Source organism: Sebastes umbrosus, chromosome 14 (genome assembly GCF_015220745.1).
Source record: "Sebastes umbrosus isolate fSebUmb1 chromosome 14, fSebUmb1.pri, whole genome shotgun sequence".
Taxonomy (NCBI): domain Eukaryota; kingdom Metazoa; phylum Chordata; class Actinopteri; order Perciformes; family Sebastidae; genus Sebastes; species Sebastes umbrosus.
In genome coordinates this window covers 14,018,072-14,038,367 of record NC_051282.1, presented here as the reverse complement: position 1 = coordinate 14,038,367, position 20,296 = coordinate 14,018,072, and the positions used below count along the sequence as shown (strand labels likewise).

At 39.4% G+C, this 20,296-nt stretch overlaps 1 protein-coding gene across 1 annotated transcript in view; it reads right to left on the bottom strand.

Moving 5' to 3' along the window:
• Positions 1-20,296, bottom strand: part of cpt1a2b (carnitine palmitoyltransferase 1A2b) — a 42,821-nt gene that overhangs the window by 16,193 nt on the left and 6,332 nt on the right. Inside the window, exons 2-12 of the mRNA XM_037792060.1 lie at positions 14,875-15,017; positions 13,172-13,311; positions 9,801-9,975; positions 8,603-8,704; positions 7,799-7,936; positions 6,615-6,692; positions 6,207-6,314; positions 5,945-6,032; positions 5,544-5,739; positions 1,289-1,477; positions 59-164 (exon numbers count right to left, since the gene is read on the bottom strand). Coding sequence (XP_037647988.1) covers positions 59-164; positions 1,289-1,477; positions 5,544-5,739; positions 5,945-6,032; positions 6,207-6,314; positions 6,615-6,692; positions 7,799-7,936; positions 8,603-8,704; positions 9,801-9,975; positions 13,172-13,311; positions 14,875-15,015 — 1,461 coding nt within the window. The 5' untranslated portion in view covers positions 15,016-15,017. The remainder of the gene's footprint in view (positions 1-58; positions 165-1,288; positions 1,478-5,543; positions 5,740-5,944; positions 6,033-6,206; positions 6,315-6,614; positions 6,693-7,798; positions 7,937-8,602; positions 8,705-9,800; positions 9,976-13,171; positions 13,312-14,874; positions 15,018-20,296) is intronic.

The window sequence follows — 20,296 nt, the reverse complement described above, 5'->3', positions numbered from 1 at the left end:
TAAGCAGAAATTCACGTGTGTGAGACAAACAAAAGCCCTTGCACACACACACACACACCTCCCAAAGATGAGCCACTGTAGGTGCATCGGCCCAGGAGTGCTCTGCATTTAGTCCACTCTTCCCGTTCTTGTAGATCACAATGGAGAAGGATTTATCAAACCACCTGAGAGAGGACAGAAGAAAGATGGAGATAGGGAGGAAAAGTGAGAAAATATTATCTTGTATTTACGAAAGAAAGACAGATAACAATTGAATAACCAAATGTGCACTAATATATTCAAACACTTGTGTTATATTTGAAAAAAAAAAATAGATGTGCAGGTCAATATTCATGAAAATAGTAGGAGAGAAGAAATATTTTAGGCCTGTTTTTTAATATATTTTTTTCCAAGTAATTTTTAAATTAACACTATTTCCTAATTAAAATGTAAAGGTGGGGTTGGTAATCTCAAGAAACCTGCAAGGGTACTCTAGAAAAAAGAAAAGCATCGCCCTGCAGGGGATTATTTCACAATAATGACCCGCTAGCTATACATTATCCCGCTTATTACATGGCTACTTACTTCAGAAATCAATAATTTGACAAAAAAATGGTCAACCAGAGTCTGAGATCAGAACTGCGCCCTTAGCAATGGTCTGTTATATATATAGCAGCGGTCTGCTATAAAGAAATAACAGAGTGTAGAACGCCATGTTTGACCAATCAGAATCGAGTATTCAACAAAGCCGTGTAATAAGTATGAATATATAACACCTATATAAACACAAAAAGTTCCCTGGTCTATTTTCTTCTTCCTTTTCCCGACAATCCCAGCCAAAGCTACCTGAAAGTAAATGAAAACTTTCATCATAGACTTTCATAGTGGATATTTCCGCTTATTGTACTTATGTGTTTGTAGTACTGTATTTCCTCAATGTATCAATATATTCACATTCTGTTTCTTCACACATGAAGAGGAACCCCCCTGCCGCCTACTATCACACCAAAATTGGGATCAATCAGAGCTTGTATTATGAAATTATAAGAGTTTAGGTGCATCATCTCCCATTCGGCCTGGCTTTATTTTGCATTTTAAAAAGAGATCCAGCCCAGTATTGTAGGGTGTTTCACAGTTTTGGAGGCTGACAAAGTACGACTTCATCAGTGGTTATTTTGGGATTCGAAAGCAGCCAAAAGTAGTACGTCACCTCGTGCTGGGTTCAGGGCGAGATAATGTATCTCTGGTTACGATCTCAAATGTCCGTAAACAGTTTCTCTAATTCCTTTCCTGTGTGTCCTCCTCTCACCTATCATAACACTTCCCGTGCAGCAGGGACTTGGCGTAGCGGTCCAAGTTTCCCGCCGGGTCCTCTCCTCTCATGCCTTGCTCTTCATCATCCAAGGTTACGAAGAAGGCTGCCCTCTCGATGGAATCCAAAGATCGCTTGTTGATGCCGGAGCTGAAGTACTGCTTCCTAATCTGACACCAAGGAACCCTGGGAGGGAGTGACAAACACAAGCAGTCAAACACTTTGGACGTATGATCAATATCGAGCCTAAGAGATATTGTGCACATGTTTTTTTAGTTGCCCTTTGTTGGTTACTTTCTGGAAAAAGATTATAGTGAAGATCAGAAACAGCCTGGGGACATCGGTATCTATCAACCCCAAGTTTACGCCTCTTGAACATTACAAAAGATATAAAAGATGTGAGCACTAAATATTTGAAATGGCTAAAAGTTGCCATTACCACAGCTAAGAGGGTCATACTTAAGACACTGGAAAGAGAGTGAATCTCCAAACTATCAAGAATGGCTTAATACACTAGTGGAAACAGTGTCCCACGACCGCCTCATTTAGAGGATAAACAATAAGTTGGACGTTTTCTTAGAAATCTGGGGACCGCACATTCCACTGAAACCAAAACTAACACAGAGTAGTCTAGTTTGACATATCTTGGAGTTAAAAACAAATGTTCACAATCCTGTGGTTCTGACAGGTGGTGTATGTTTGGGTTAAAGGCCTGGGAATGAATCGCAAATATTGTCTCCTGAACAGTTTTATTGCAACCTTTATTTAATTCATTTTGTTTCTATATTTTATTTAATTATATTCATATTATTTAATTCATTTTTATATTCTGTTTTAATTACTCTTTTGTAAATGTGCCTTACACACACACACAGTATGTACTCTATCTATCCTGTGCGGGTGGTGGACTACAGGGATATAAATGTATTTATTATCATTACTATTTATTTATTTTTATTCATAAATTAAAAAAATAATATATTATATTTTTTGTTTTAAAAATGTTATTATATTTTTATTTTATTATTATGTTTTTTTCTCTCCTTTGTTTTTTAATAGTTAGTTTTTTTTCAATTTACAGCTACTATCTGTTATATGTACATATTATTTTTTTTGTTGTGGTTTAGGTTGTTGTAGTCTTTTTTTCTTAAGGAAAAAATAAAAGGAATGATTATAAAAAATCATTCTGATCATCAGTCCATATACTTTGCCAACCGGTGCACACGCAGTTGTGTAATAGAACTTGCTAGCATTGTTCATTAAATCTCACTGGCGCCACAGATCAGATTAATATTACATTATCTAATTGCTCATGAAGACAGGCAGGACTTCAAAGCAGCAGGAGGCGGGCCACAGGGTGTTGTCTGTCAGAGTGAAGGCATAAAGAAATAACAAATACAGTAAAAGTGTGTGATTGTGTTTCACGTGTTCTGCTCGGACAAACCGTTAAACTGCTCTCTTTTCTCTCCTGTTCATCGGCATGAGCACACTTAAGCTCCAAATACACAAATGACACCTAATAAAACACACACACAGCCTCATTTCCTTCTCCTAGTCATTATTCTACAGAAACATATGACTCATTCTTTTGTTGATACGATGATGCTTTCCATGTCTTGACCTGCTATTTGCACTTGTCTATGTTTATCTCTTCTGATGTATCACCGTCTTTCCAAAAAACAACGGACATCAAAAGTGTGATTAATAACTTGCAGCATCTACCTGTCATCAAGTCACAAAGTCCCACATCGTGAATCAAAACTGTAGTCCACAAACCAATGGGTGACGTCACCAAAGTCGATTGTCCGTTCCATTGCAACTTTAATTCATGTTGTTAACAGCCCTATAAGCTAGTTTCAAATTTCTGCAAGTGGAACAAATACATAAACCAATGGCGGTGATGGAGGCTTCCTAAAATGCTAAATAAATATCAGTGAAATATGCATGATCTCTGACTCACACAGAGAACTCTCTAGCAAACTCTGAGCAAGGTTTATTACACACAGGCTGTGTCAATCGCGGTCACAGAGGAGCACACTAAATAAACTTCAGAATGCTTTCCTGTGCTAATGTGAGTTTCCTGGCACTCTACTCTAACACCCCATTAGCAGAGTGCAAAACTATGCCGTTGATTTTAGACCTCGATTGTACTTTCATTTGCGAAACTACTGATCTGGGGATTAGATAAGTTATGTAACCATCATCTGTGTGAAATAAACAGCAAACAGACTACAACGCATTATGCTGGTGAGGTGTGTGCTCTGGAGCCACCCAGTGATCAGACACAATGTAATTTGTGTCTATAATCCTTTATGTTATAAACAAGGTGGATCCTGTTTGTTTTGGCCAATTCCGTTGGACTGCGGAACCCCAAAATTAGAGGCATTTACACATCCATGATTTAGATCTGATCCTAGTGTTGGCTTTTCCTGCCTCACCCTCCTGCGCCCGCAGGGAGACACCGGCAACCGGAGCCTCTCCTCCGCTGCCTGCTTGCATTCACTGACACAGTGCGCACCAATAGAGGTTTTCCGTGTCTTGTGAAGTGACGAGGCTCCGCAAAGGGGAACGTGAACCGTGACACCGGCACCCGGTGTCTCCCTGCGGGCGCAGGAGGGAGACGGTAACGTTTCTCTCTGGAGGAGCTGCAGCAGTTATTTCTGCACAAACATCCACTGTACATTCACTAGATATTCTCAGAGCTAAACTAACTCTCCTGCAGTGTGGAGTGAGCGCGCGTTCACGTCTAGAGGTGGGGCGAGAACGCGCACTCTGTCTGAGTGGAGGCGAGCAGGCAGAGGAGACAAGGCTCCCGCTACATTTATACGCTTACAAAGTTACAAACAGTCCCTTTAAAAAAGTCGCTTTGATGTCCTCAGAGGACAAAAGACTGTCATAAAATGATATATTTATATTATTTGCCACTTTTACAGAGTTAAATATTTTAACCAACTTCAGTCCTGATCATAACTTCCAACCAAATAGTTTTAACCCTTTAAATGCCAGTTTGTTTGCATAATGCCACTGCTATTTTTTTAATGAAAGCAACACAAAGAGTGAATTATTTTCTGTATACTAAATGCTACAGGGAATTTTTATTTTTTCAGTCTGGGATATGTCAATGATTAGCAACAAAACTGCACAAAAAATAAAAATGTACATATATATATATAGCAGTTTCAGTGACTACATCCATGCACATATATCAAAAGTAATTGTAATAATAGTGATAAATAATGACAAAGATAGATACATCCCTCATCCAAATATCAAAAAAGGTTTTAAATATCTAAAATGCCAGTGAGCTATTTATCATTAGATAAAAGAGACATACATGAGGGGATAAAGAATATCCATACCATAAACGATAATATCATCTCCTATTGAAAACAATAGTAAATAGCCTGTGTCAAGCAATGTGGTTCAGGATGACTTTTGTTCCTGCAGCAGTCGGACTTTATAATAAACATTGTTGGTCCCTTGTCCTTTCACTCTTTATTCATCCACTGTATGCACTCTGCAATTTCTGCTTTTTATGACTGTGTACTTATCTCTTAATGACCCCCTCATCATTGTTGGAACTATGTACTTTGTGTATGGTGGCAAACCAGTTTCCCTTTTGGGGATAAATAAAGTTCATCCAATCCAATCATTCATGAAGTTTTTATGAAAACAACATAAATATTTAATTATTTTCTGTATACTAAATGCTAGAGGATTTTTTTTTTCACAGTCTGGGATGTTAATGATTAGCAATAACACTGATTTTGCTGCATGACATGTGCGCATTGGACACTGCAGTGATCCATAATACAGCAGTAATGCCACTTAGTGGAAATAGTAAAAACTACAATTTTTGAGGTAGGGCTCTAGATTGAAAGCCTGATATAATAGAAGGCTGTGGGATCAATAATTGTGGTTTTTAATGGGTTTCAATGAGGACAATTTTGTCCTCAAGGGCCTGAGTGTCTGTATATTGACAACAGAGTTTATTATAGACTTATTACAGGAGCTGAGATTGAACTTCCAAAATTTGAAAAAAAATAATTTCTTATTCAACTTCTCAATTTAAAAAAATACATCTGTTTTCCTTCTGTGATCTTATAAATAACACTGATACAGACAAGTAAGCCATGCATTCAGCCATTACAACTGAATGAAAAGTATTAACCGGTAAGTTGTACAGGTAAGAGACACAAAGCGACAACATGCAAAATGAACAAATACAGTCCAATATATAAATCATTCCTACCTGTCTCCAGCAGTGAGAGCTCCCAGTTTCTCCTCTCCAGGTTGCGGGAGAGAGGTGTCATCCAGGATCCTCTGGATCTGGAACTCGATCTCCCTGGAGGACAGCAGCCGGCCGGCCCGGTACACCCACAGGCGGAAAAAGCGCCCCTTGTGGTAGACTGCCACAAACTCGCTGTCCTGCCAGTGCTGGAGTACATCTGTGGAGGAAAAGGAAAGGAGGATTATTCCACTGGCTCATCGGTCATTACTATCATGTGCTTGAACAATAATACTGAAGCTGGTTTTTCAGTGTAAGATGAGATATCCGCAGAATTCCATGTAATTAACATTAAACTATAGGACTCATCTGTAGCAGTAAAGTGTGTTTGTGTGTGTGTGTGTGTGTGTGTGTGTATGTATTACCAGTCTCGATTCCTGGAGTGCGTGTTGTGTTGAACATCCTCTCACACTGAGCAGCACACAGGGGGATGACGGTGCCTGGAACACGACTCTGACACATAGAGACACACATACATCTATTATTAATATTTATTGTAACATTCTCGTTTTCTAGACTAGAAGAGAAGACAGTTATGCATATACAAGCATGACGACAGGCCACATATTCAGAATACTTCCACAAAACACACCCAACAAGCACACAAACATATCAACGGGGTCTTACCGGTTTGAGTTCCTCCCGGTTTACCTTGCGGCGGTAGAGCAGCAAGGCGGTGATGGTGTTGCCTGCCCTGGCAGCCTGCACCGGGGTCGGGGTCACATACAGAAAGTCCTGGAAAGCACGCACACAGGACATTAGAACTAAAACAAAAATAGGCTCTCAAGCCAGAAGAACAAATGGAGGAAGTGTACAATTCTCTTGTCTAACTGGGAACAAAAGAAACGATACAAGATGTTTGTTAAGAGAGTTAAGGAAGTGCAGGTAGTTTCAGTGGCTGAATAGAGTCAAACAAACATAGTAAGAGATGCTTTCATCTGTTTTGGCTCAACTTTATCTCTAAAAAGATAGAGAACATATAATACCAGATTGCATTTTTCTAAGATGTAATAATGTGGAAAAACGGCTGGTTACCATCCCATAGTAGTTACTGTTGACCATTATGGGACCTCGGCCCCTCAAGTAGATGTATTCCTCCCACCAGTCGCTCACCTGGAACCACAACAGGACATTTAAGTTCACTCAAAACTAAACAGGACAAAACAAAACAATTCACTTCAGTCGAGTCATAAAGACCTTCGAAGACTATGAAAATTAGTCCGCTGCCGTATGAAAAAGCAACATGACGTGTGATGGGGGCTGCTGGTCGCAACGGTAAACACACTCTGCAGCCTGCAGTTCAGTGTGCCTGAAACATTTTGGTCTCACTGTGACGATATTTACTGCTGCCTATATTTACTGATGCACATTGGAGCTAATGAATGAATGGAGCAGAGAAAAAATGAAACAAAGAGTGTCCCTTTCCACAGTAAATCATCTGTTGAGTGTTTGAGGGTTATTTATCTGTGCTTTAGAACGTATGTTTTGTTGCTGCCCCCATCCAAAGCAGTACATTGCTTTGCTTCTCTGCTGGTACTCATGACTGTTTCTCCAAACTGGGGGCGTTCCGACCGTCATCTACTGTAGGTAATACACTGGATAAGTACTTCATACCAGCCCACTTCAAAAAAACTTTGTTATTTGTCTTTGTATTATACAAATAACAAAGTACAAAAACAAACGGGCAGTTATAACACAGTTCTTGTCTTTTGTATAATATATTTTGGTATTTTTTATATATGCCTGCACATGTCTTCACTTGTTTTGTAATCACTTTATAACACAATAAAAAAAAAAAAGATAACTGCCCGTTTGCGAAGCCTACTTTTCAATCGTTTTTTTAAATAGTTGGAGTTAGTATTAGGATACCTCAAGAGAGAATGAGTGGACAGTTTATTATCCACTGATAAAGGAACAAGCTAAGGGGCAACACAACATTCCCTGTGTGCAAAAATGTCGGAAAATAGAGAAATGTTGACATTTCAAATTCCTTGTTTTATCCAATCAACAGTCCAAATCCAAATCCATCCAGTTTACTATAATATGAGACGGAAAAAAACTGAAAATATTCACTTTTAAGAAGCTGAAGAACATTTTCACACAAAATTATTCAACCATTAATCAACTGTCAAAATTGTTTCAGATTCATTTGATGTCGATCAACTAATAGATCATTTGACTAATCATTTCAGCTCTAGTGTGTGACTGAGTGCACTTACGTAGTTGGTGGCCCACAGAGCTTTGAGTTTCAGGTAGCGTTGCAGGCGGTTTCCCAAGTTAGACTCAAACTGATTGGCCAGTTCAGTCATTCGTTTGTACTCTGGATCAGTCAACAGAGGGCGTGCTGACAACAGATACTGAGGGAGGGAGGTGGGGGGGGGGGGGGGGGGGGGGAGAGAGAGAGAGAGAGAGAGAGAAAGAGAAAGAGAAAAAGAGAGAGAGAGGGTATCAATCAAAATCTGGTTCTGTGGTTATGAAATTATCATCAATTTATGATCTGCAATTTAATTTCAACCTTTATATACTGTACACACATAGATACGGTTTACTATGGAGGACGGAACCTGCCCAAATAAAAACATATCATTAAATATAGCAAAAATAATATTAAAATACATTTAAGAATTAATAAAAATAATTACATAAATTAATTTAAGGGGAAATTAAAGAAGAATAAATAAATAAATTGAAATTGAAGAATAAAAATAAATAAGGAATTAATACAAAGAAATAAATCAAGGAGCAAATTAAAACAGAAATATCAATTCACGTCACATTTTATCAATTAATTAATGGCTGCATTTATTTTTATATTATTATTAATATTATTATATTATTCTTTATTATTATAATATTATTTTGCTATATGTAATTACGTATTTATTTATTTATCGAGTTATTTATTTATTTATTCATTTCATACATTTGGGCAGGTTCCGTCCTCCACAGTATAAAAGTGTGTGCCCATGAATATGTCTCAGCATGAGTACAGTACTGATGTCTTCATGTGTGTGTCCACTCACCCTGCTCAGTGTGTCTTTGATGGAAGGAACAGGCAGATGAGGCAGAGAGGTTTGGTAGCTGTAGAGCAGCGGCTTCCTGCTTGATAATAATCTCAGCAGAGTCTGAGAGAGACAGAGACACTTTTAGAGACACTTTAACAGACGCCACTTGTATCTAATTAAAATGGAAGGAGTTGCTATCTTTCGGTCCTTTGATTTTCTCGACAACCGCTGATCCGATCGACTTCACACTTGGCGGGTGTGTTGCTGAGGACCCAAGGAATAGGGGTCCCCCTATTAACTGTTACACCGCTGAACAGCATGCTGGCTCTTAATCAATGTTCGTGTGAGCTTTTGAACCCAAATGACGCATATTCTCGAGCATTGCTGGGGTATGAAACTATGGCTATGTTCACACTGCAGGCAATAGTGGCCCAAATCTGATTTGGGCTTTGACTAGGGACCCCCCCAATCCTAGTCAACTTTTGTTGTTTTTAAACGTGCAATGTGCTCAATAAATAAACTAAACTTGAAACTTGAGCCGTTTGGCTTCCTTCTCCTCTCTGTTAAGAGTTGCACATGCACAGTACCAATCGGAGACTCGCGAGAAAATGGCTGCGGGTAAAAATCAAAGTTTACGAGCTGAAGTGCAAGTGAGAAATTCAATTATCCTGGAAACAGGAGCTTAGCTGGGTGGAGCTGGAGAAGATATGGGAAACAATGTAATGTGTAGTTTGCCGCATAATGCATGTTATTTGATAACCACTAATAAATAACAATTTGTATAGGGGCAAGTAAAATATTTACTTTTTACAAATTTATTTCTGACTCACTGAAATAAAAACATTAATACTGAACCCGGCTATGTCATGGCAGGTGTATTGCTCAGGACCCAAGGAAGCGCAGTATCGAGTGTGAAGTTGTTTGGATGAGCGGTTCTCGAGAAAGCTGCAAGCAGCAACACCAGAGGCCAAGAAATTGGCCCGTTCTGAACGGGCCTGTTCAGAACGGGCACTGCACTAGTGTTCACAATTTCAACATATTTTACTGGGATTATAACTAAGAAGAAGATGGTATTTAAACTTTTTTAAAGCACCTTGTGCATGGTGCTGTTACAACTACCATTAAACTAAATACAATTTTGTGTCCATGACCCAAAACAATCTCTGCAGGTCCGCCACCGGATGGAGCTGTGAAACCAAGTAGAAGCGTGGCTTACCACCCAGACTTTTGTGGTGTTGGAAACCCGGCCGTGCTGCTCGAACATCCACTGGTGGTAGGAGAGAAGCAGTTTGAGGCAGAACCGGAGCGCCAGGATGAGAGAGAGCCACAGCAGAGTGCTGAAGACCAGCGCCGACAGCATGGTCTGACCCTGGGTGCTGAGCCCATTGAGACTGCACAGAAGGAGGGGGAGTAAACAATTACTGGCTACGTTAATACAACAGTATGTGTGTCAGTGTTCAAACTTTAATGTTACCTGGAGCTGAGAGTAGGAGCAAAATAAACTTGCAAAACACAAAAACATTTGAAAAACAAATTATTTGTCAGGAAAGAGGTTAAATAATGCTCAAAACTTACACTAAATTTTGGTGAGGAAATACTGGCATGGCCATTTTCAAAGGGGTCCCTTGACCTCTGACCTCAAGATATGTGAATGAAAATGGGTTCTATGGGTACCCATGAGTCTCCTCTTTACAGACATGCCCACTTTATGATGATCCCATGCAGTTTGAGGCAAGTCATAGTCAAGTCAGCACACTGACACACTGACAGCTGTTGATGCCTGTTGGGCTGCAGTTTGACATGTTATGATTTGAGCATATTTTTTATGCTAAAGTACCTGTGAGGGTTTTTGGACGATATTTGTCATTGTTTTGTGTTGTTAAATGATTTCTAATAATAAATACATACATACATACATTTGCATAAAGCAAGCATATTTGTCCCCTCCCATCTTGATAAAAGTATTAAATACTTGACAAATCTCGATTTGTACGAATGTACAATTCATTTGCAATTAATCATAATTAAATATGGATAATCATGAAAATATTTTAATTGATTGAAGGTCCTATTATGAATATCCTGTAAAACAGATTCTAAATACCACAGATAGTACTGTAATCTTTCCAAATGTATGCACCATTACAACCACACTGGGACAGTAATCTGTCAATGGTAATGAATGCAACTTTTTCTTTTTTAATTATTGTAGCAAAACGGGGGGAAAAAAAATTCTATATCCATTGCACATTCCTCATGTCACATCTCACTCATGTGAGGAAGCCCAAGTAAACTTGACGAAAGTGCAACAGCGCCATCTGCTGGGTAAATGAGGAAGATCATTTTTTTTCAGCATCACATAAAGCGGGAACAAGAAAACACAAATGTAGAAACCTGAGTATAATACTATGTGGTATGAACAGCAGAAGAAAATGAGCCACAAGAAAATATTAAAATAAAATGCATTTAGAATGTAATAAACCCACAGGGGTTCATCATTGAAGTGTGAATCAGTAGATTCTTTCTTCTTTAGAAAGAAAATAGTTCCTACATGAAACTGCTCACATCAAGGTGTGTGGATTATCTTGAGTAACCGGGTCATGATTTCTGCAAAGAGACGTTGCTGTTGAATATTTCAAATGTATTTTTTTGGCTCTTTGAGCACCACAAGCTGAGTGCCATCTAGTTCCATTATATTGGAGAAAAGGTAGACATCTCTACGCCGATATCTCCAACACTTAGCAACTCACACCAAAACAATCTAGATTGATAAATCGCACTGGTAAGAGGAAACATGTGTTTTTTTTTATTTTAGGGTGAACTGTCCCTTTAAACTGGAGCTGTCATTTTCAGCTGGCATTGTCTTCAAACAGCAGTGTGAGACCGAGGAAATGCCACAGTTTACAGTCTCCATCACGTCCATCCTGTCCATTTTTTTGACGTCATATATCTCGTTGCTTATACTTCACATTTGTACACACTCATTTCAGAATGAATATTAACAGGGTGGAATGTGGCAGGTATGTGTGTGTGTGTGTGTGTGTGGTACACAGTGAGTCAGTGGTGTTGCAAGTGTAAAGCTACAGTTAGTGAATAGACTGGTAGGGAAGTAGGGGAAAGTTCAAGTGCAGGTACCACACCCACTCACACTACCACACTACCAAACTCACACTCACACTCAGTTTATGTGCTTAAAGGTAATGTTTGTTTAGATCAGTTAGACCTTGTTCCTGCTGCCTGTTGACAATACTTGGCAGACTGGGTGTTGAAGTGGAGCCGTCACCTTCAGCTGGCAGCACTTTCAAGTATAGCTCAACCAATACTGGATTTTTGAGGCAGATACTGATGTAGATATGTTGGAGTTTAAAAAGATCTGATAACGATATATCAGCCGATTTGTTGAAAGATATGTTTTGTTTTGTTTTTTTTCTTTAAATTGTGACCAAGATATATACTAAGTGGGACATTTTACAGTGTAAAAATAAACTAGTCAGTGCTCTCTGGTGGACAAACTGCAATTTCTTTTTACTTATTGGCAATAAGACAACAGCAATGTGATGATATCTTTGTAAAACAAAAGTATGATGCAATCGTTAGAAAGCGTGAATGAACATTCATGTGCTTTCCACTTCTTATCTGCATCCGTCACAGCCTCACGGCATTGGAATGTCAAAGAAGCAGATGGCACCGTAATTATAAAATCTTTAAAATTGTAAACTTCGCAAAACACCAAAAAGATCAGCCAGTTTCTTTATGTTTTAATTTATACAATGGGCTAATATGAGAACCTTAAAGTCATTGTTTCTATCTATAAACAGAAAACTACGTCATCCTTGTTAAATCACCTCTAAACTGGAGTTGAGAAGTTACCACATTGTGGTGCCAAGATGCTGCTGTAGACATTACAACTTCCAGCTGATTGTGAATGGCTCTCAGACACCCACATGCGATATGTGCCACAGAAGAATGACGTTAAATTCATGGATCACCAACTATATATGCAAAACAGAAAAGAACCGCCATATCCTCTATCTTAAAGGGATAGTTTGGGTGTTTTTTTACCTCACAGAACACAAAAGTTGCTGTTCTACCGCTGCCTCAATCAGTTTGTTTGTTTGTGTTATTGTGTGACTTTGGTAAAGCCGAACTAACCCTTTAAAACACCAAAGTCACACGATAACACAAACAAACAAACTGATCGAGGCAGTGGTAGACCAGCAACACCCGTGTTCTGCAAGGTAGAATTACTGTTATATTCAAGCGAGTCTGGAGGCTTAGAAGAGAGCATAGATAACGGCTTCAGTTCCCCATCAGAAAGGGCTGTCTGACTGCAAGGTAAAGCGGTAAAAATAATCTAAATATAGCGTACACTTAAACTGATATTGATGTTTTTGGTGGCTAAAATATGTTTTGTTGCTAACCCCGTCAACAGCAGTACATTGCTTTGCTCCCGTGCTGGTACTCCTGTCTGTTTCTTCAAACTGGGAGCGTGCCGACCGTCATCTACTGTTGGTAATTCACTGACTATGGATAAGTACCTCATACGACCCCATCCCTTTAAGAAGGTAAAGATGTGTTTCTGTGTACCTTAGAGGCAGGTGTTGCTGTATCTTCGTGATGAGGCCCATGCTGGGATCCGAGCGCATGTACATGGTGGCCAGGATCGCTATGACGACAAAGAGCCAGGAGGAAGGGCTGGCAGGGTACACCCCCTTGATCACCCCGTTCTGTTTCCACAGAAGAAAAAACAAAAGGCATTGGGATCAGTGAAATATTTTCCCCTCTTTTACACACTGGAGCAAAACAGGTTCCCTCCCACTTTGACAATATCACATACATATTCTGTATCCACTTGATCCAACACGTGGGGTGTATCGAGTTCATTCCTCAAACTCAAGATGTTTTAACAGCTGTGCCATTTCATCAAATCCAATATATGTACATTCCCCAAAAGGTAAACATGCCACATTAGTATCTTTATTGACTTTCTAATCTTTACTAAAAAAAAAATGTTGTGGGTTTGAACAATGTCTGGCAGGATTAGTAAAGAGAGAAACAACAACACACAGCTGCACATGCACATATCAACAGCTCTGTCTTCTGTCAACAGCAATCTGCGCACCCCAGCGGGGGCAAAATGCATGTCAGTACATGTTAGGAAAGGCTCCTTATTCTTAACATATGCCCTGTAATAAGACCTTCTGCATTTAGCTCCCCTGCGCACACAAATTACATCCCAGCACACCTCCTTCAGCGGTGTAACTATGGCAGGTGTCGTATGTTGTACTTTGACTATGGAAATAAAACTGACTTGAGGCACTTACATGAATTTATAATTAAGGGTCTTAAAGTGCTTACCAAATCATTAAATTAAAATAATGACATTGACATAGCTTAAATCTTCTGTTAACAAATACCATAGCATGTTTCTTTGTGTCCAGTTACCCATGACAACTTCAATAACAACCAAAAAAGGCACAACGTCTCACAATGCATCACCGACAGCTGTTTTTTTTAAGATTGTAAAAGGTGTGTTAAGATGAGTTTGTCCCATCATTTCATCATGTCGGGTTACCATGACTCAGTATAACCCATACCTCCCCTAAATGTACTGACTGACTCAGATCAAACCCAGGTTTACTGGATTAAGGTGACTCCCCGCCGGGCCCAATCATCAGGAATTATGTATTTTTAAAAAGACTGTATGTGACTTTTTACACATATAAATAGTTTTTTATTGCCAATGTGTGAACAGGTTGTAACCTAACATAAAAAATGAGACCTTCCGCAACTTTCTGGGTTTCTTCTATCAGCCTGTAGACTGCTTTTAATGTGAAAAATGTGAGCCTGTTTTGCCGGGAAAATCCAATGGGTGTGACGTCATGCACGCTCACTAGTGCCTTAGCCGTAGCTAACGTTCGGTTACAAATGGAGTCCGCCAACACCAACAAATGTCCAGCCTCCACGACAACACAACCTCCACGGAAGCACAGAAAAAACAAAGTTATATCTAGTGAAGCCCGTCCTGTAAAACAGGAATGTGACTGACGTCGGGCGAAAACTAGTGTTGTGGGAGAATAGCGAAGCCAGAGCGAAGAGTGTGCTTGTGACAGACTGATGGCGACTATGAGTAACGTAGCAGCAGTATGGTTATAGCTGTGAACGTAGCAGGGCCATGTGCGTACAGTTTAGGCTGTCGGTGAATAAATGCAACAACTACTCAAGACACAAGTTCATGTGTCTTGCTAGCCCCGCACGCACGCACGCACGCACGCACACACAATCCTCACCCTCAGGCGGCTGACTCGTTTCTTCCAGGATCGTACTCCGGACAGGTAGATCTGGTTCAAGGCCTGATAGGACAGCTGCAGATCAATCCCCTCTGGCGTTATGGTGAACTGGAACGCCACCGCCTGGTGGGCCTCCGCCATCGCTATGGAAACACAAATTAACACAAATGTAAACACCAATATCAGTCCTTGTATTAAGTAAATCGTTTATTAGCATACAAATCATCACTGCAGAATGAATTGTTGACTTTCGACAAACAAACAGTGTATTTGTTTTGTGTTGACAGCATGAAAATATCCATTACTTCACCGGGGCTGTGGCATCATTTGTGACAGATTATAAAACAGTAGTTTTATGACATAACCGCCGATCCCTAGAGCTAGTTTTACGAGCCAGCAGGCCGCTCGGTGTGTTTGCTGTCTCTCTTGTGTGAACGCTCTGTGTGACAACACTTGAGTAATTTAATGTGTCAGTGGAATGTTGTTGTCCCACTGAATCCTGCTGCAGCACCAAGAATACTGAGTAAACGCTGCTCACACTACGCTGTGGTATACAGCAGCAGGTTTAATTAAAAGCCATGCAGCTTCAACCAAATATTTAAAAACAAAGCTACACATTTTTTTGTAATTTGCTTATATACAAAAATCACTTATCGTATAGCGTGCACGTATCTGGAAAATATCAGGTGCACTGTGTCCTACATTGTTGTGTAAATATGAATATGTCCTTATATTGCTGGCTGGTGACTGGTTCATCAATGTTGCCATGACAAATTCCTGCACTTTTACTGTGCAAGTGACTCTGACTCTTATATTAGGGAAGTGAATGTGGAGAGATAATGGTCAAACTAATAGGAAAACTAAAACTAAATAAATAGGAAACTAACTAGGGAAGTCATTTCCCTTTGTGGCTTTGTGGGTTAATATAGTGTATGAATAACAAAACACTAACTGTTCAGCTCAGGAAACACAGTGCTACATGCAGTCAGTATAGTATATCGTCATCGGCGTCAGTCTAACATTATTAATTATTTAATACTTGTGAGCTACTAGCTCTGGCATCATACTGGCAGCTAAACAGCATGGAGAATATATCAGTCACTAATTGGTAGGCAGATTCAATAAAATAACTGGATGCAAACAAGATGCAAAGGTATGGCCAGGACGTAGACTGTTATCTTCTTTTAAAGACATCACTATGTAAATGTAATATACATCCATTTTATTGGTCAGCAAGTTACACCATCAACAGGACAGCAGAGTTTCTGTAAAGTTGTGTGAGCAGTAGGGCTGCAGGATTATGACTAAAATTCTAATCACGAACTGCTTTCACTTCCATGCTGTGCTACATTCCTGCTAATGTACAAATTAGGGCTGCACAATGTTGGAAAAAACTGGCATTGCAATATATTTTTTCTGCTATATATTGCAATATGGGAAAATACAGGAATATTTATTCATTGTTGGCTACATGTTAAAGTTAAATAATTCAATCTGAAGCACTTCAAGAGCAAAATTAGCAACATTAAGAGTCTACATAAACAATTGTTTGCTCTTAATTTAATCATAAACACATTGGTTGTAATAGATAATATCTATACACAAAAGTGAAGCCAAAACATCTCGATCACCTGCTGGTGGCTAGATGTGATTGCGCTTGATTTGATGTTCAGCAGAGTTTTCTATAGGCAGAAGGCACATTTTAAACGTCAATATCGCAGGTGATCATGTTCATTTAATTGTGGGAAGTCAAAATTGTGATTGCGATTAATATTCGATTAATTGTGCAGCCCTAGTGAGCAGAAAAAAAACCTTTAAATAACTTAAACCAAATATGTGTCTTTGTTTCCCTTCTGAATGGATTTTTTCTTTTCATGAGCAGGCATTTTGCTTCACGAGTGACAAATACAACACACTTCAAAAGCCGTTGAAGCCATTCCTAGCTTCACAAGTTATTTTTATTTTTACAACACGCAACATCAGAAGTTCTCCAAAGCAGTGCTTGATAAGCAAAAGCTTTCATGAGCGTTCTCGATGGCGGGCTAGGAATATGCCTTTTTCACAAAAACATGTCATGGTAGGAAAAGCATCCATTTAGCTGCATGCTGGCTCAGTGTCACACTTACTGGGACACCTGTACAAAATGGAATGAAGCCATTGTTACGTTATGGCTTCGTCCGAAATTGCATTATTTGCACTGCATACTCATATGTGTACTATCCTTCAACATACTTTTGTGTGAATAAACAGTAGCGTGCATCTTCTCAGACGCACTGAGCAGTAATTTACTTTGTCACTTCCTGAGAGCCTCCTTGCCGGTTGGAGACATGTAACCATGGTAACCCATACCAACCTCATGTGACCAAAACGACGATTTGTGAGAGTCAAAGTCTGAATTGATTTTAAATATATATTACGCCTAGGAAAGGAAAATCATTGACTTACAGTTAAATTAAAGAATCATTAATGTTACAGAGCTGTCTGTCAACATCTGTTATGAACTTTGTCATCACTACTACAATGCATTGTGGGATATTTATGCCACCGTAGTGTCCAGCGTTGCATACTGTAATATTTCACCGGAAATGGTATGCAATTTACTTACTATTGGTTTCATACTAAGGTTGCGAATATACTAAAATATCTCACATACTGTTTTAGCGTATTAATTAGCATGTTGGTATAGAATTACACCGCAACCAACACCTGTAATCTTCCTACCATGACAAGTCAAAATGTCTGCTGTGGAAATAGGCTTATAAGCTTGGCATCAACCTCATTAAAGTTTATACAAGGTAACAAGGTTCATTTGTCATTTTACAACACAGGACTTCACAATATGTAAGTTGTAGCCCCTTCATGCTACACACAAGAGAGCGAGTTAAAAAGGGAGGCTTGAGAGACGGAGTGAGAGAATGTGGACAATAAACATTCCCTGAGTCACTGCTCACTCTGAAGCAAGGCATGTTAGGAGGTCACGTATGCAAGAGAGAGGCGACGAGTCTGATGGTGCCGACTGAAATGCCACAAATTATTGAACGGCGTCCTGCGGCACAATCCACTGGCAACAATCCCACTTTTACTCTACAGGTGTATACCAACTCTAGACAGCCCGCAATCTTATACAAAAACATTTTAGAACAAGCATTACCTCCTACAGCAAGCAAGCAATCACATTTAAGATCTTTGTAAATGATATTTAATACCTTCTAAGACCTTTTTTTTTTTGGAGGACACTCAATTCAATCCTTTTTAAGACTTATTCTACTCAGACGGCAATGTTTCTAGCAAATCCCGGCTTTGAAACATCACTTATCAAGCCTATAGATGTTATCACATTTACAACATACGTGTTATCGGCAACAGAAGCATATGTTTTCTTCTAATCTGGGTTCAGGAAGTTTTGACGACAACATTTATCATTGAGTCTTCGGCAGCAGACAGTCAGTGAGTGTTGCCTCACCAATGAGTTAGTGATTGGACAGAAATCTGACAGAGTCACGGCTGGTCTGTTTCGCTTTTCCTCCTTCACTTCCTGCCGTAACCGATTGAGAACGTAGACACACGGCATTTCCTGTGCTGCTCAATTTTACTGACTAAAACAAACCTGTCAGGTCCGACAGCTCAGCTTGTCTAAAGACAGGAAAGCCTGAGAGCTCTCAGAGCGTCCTGTCCTGTCCTGTCACAGAGTAATGCACAGCTGTTGCACATGAACAAGGCCTCGGGGCACATAGTGGATGATGACATGACAACTATACAGTTACAGTCCTGTAGAAAGTAGGTTAAGATGTATTCTCTCTGAGGGCGCGCTTCTGTGTGCAGACCTCTGTCTTCTCTTCCCCTTTTCTCTGTTCAGCCGAGCCATTGATCGCTGCATAGTTCACACTTCCCACAGCTATTTCACACAACTGCTTGTGTGTGTGTGTGCGTATATTACTGAATGAAAGAGAAAAAGAGACGGGGAGAGGACTGAAAAAGACAGAGAAAGAAAAGACAGAGTAAAGGTGGGAGGAAAAGTGTGGGCATGTTAACTAGCACACTTTAGTGCAGTGGCTAATGCTGAGATGGGCACACAGAAGAATGTTTGTGTACTGTACTTAAGAGGACCTTAAAAGGATTTACAATCACTCCTAACCATTACTCTTTCCCTAAGACAAAATCATATAAACCCTAACCTCCTTCTAACTTTAACTAGAACATTAAAACAGGCAAAGACTTTGCAAAAATATCTCCTGTTGCCTGGGAACTTATGTACAGATCACAGTCATGGTTGGGTGAGGATTAGCCTGTATTTGGTAAATGCTACATATATATATCCTAAAGCTCGCCTTGCTCCTCGCATACCCTGCTTGCTGCAACCGTCACTCAATATCATGACACATATCAACCAAATCTAGCTCCAGTTTGCATCTCTCACAGATACCACTACTATTCAGGGCTCCAGACTAACTTTTTACATTGGTTACACTTGTGCACCTAACTTTTTCACCGCGCCTTTTGGCACCGCTTTTTTAAGCGTTTTGTCAGTTCCCATAGGCCTACACAAAGGACGTCACGATACCAGAAATTTAGCAATCGAGACTCGATACCAATATCGGTGAAATTCAATGATTCTCGGTACCAATTTGATTCCACGGTTGGAAAAAAACAAAAGTAAAACATTAAATCCCATGTACTTCAACATCCACTTCTTTATTACCGTTTGCATAGGGTTAGGCGATATGGAGAAAATCAAATATTGCAATATTTTTGACCACATACTTCGATATCGATATTGTGACGATATTGCAGGGTTGACTATTGGTGCGTTCACAAAATAATTTGAAATTTTTGATAACTAATCATCATAAATTTGGATATAATGACGAAATGGGTGAAGTAGGGCTGGGCGATATGGCCTAAAAATAATATCGCGATAATTTTAGGCAATATCACGATACACAATATATATCGCGATATTCTCAAATATCCTCTAAGCACTTCATAAATGCTCGATTTAACCCTTTGATGCATACAATCACACCAATATGATGATTCTTGTAGTCCCTGCAGCATATGTCTGCGTAAAGGCAAATAATAGAACAGCTAGAACAATCTGGTAAATTCAAAAAATTACATCACTTTACTGTAACGCAACCTGTAAAACCAGGAAAAGACAACACTTATGCCATATCACGATATCTAGTCTCATATCACGATATCGATATACTGCCCGGCCCTAATACTGTTTTTTGTTAGGAGGTTAAACAGGTCATAATTCCCTCTCTATCATCTATTTTATATTGCTGTGAAAACATCTCCTTCAAACAACTGGATTAATTCAAGTTTCTCACCAAAAACTACAAGATACAAGATTACATCAGAACACATGATTGTGGCAGCTGCCAATTCTCTGGTGCTTGCTGTTGTTTCCCTTTTCCCT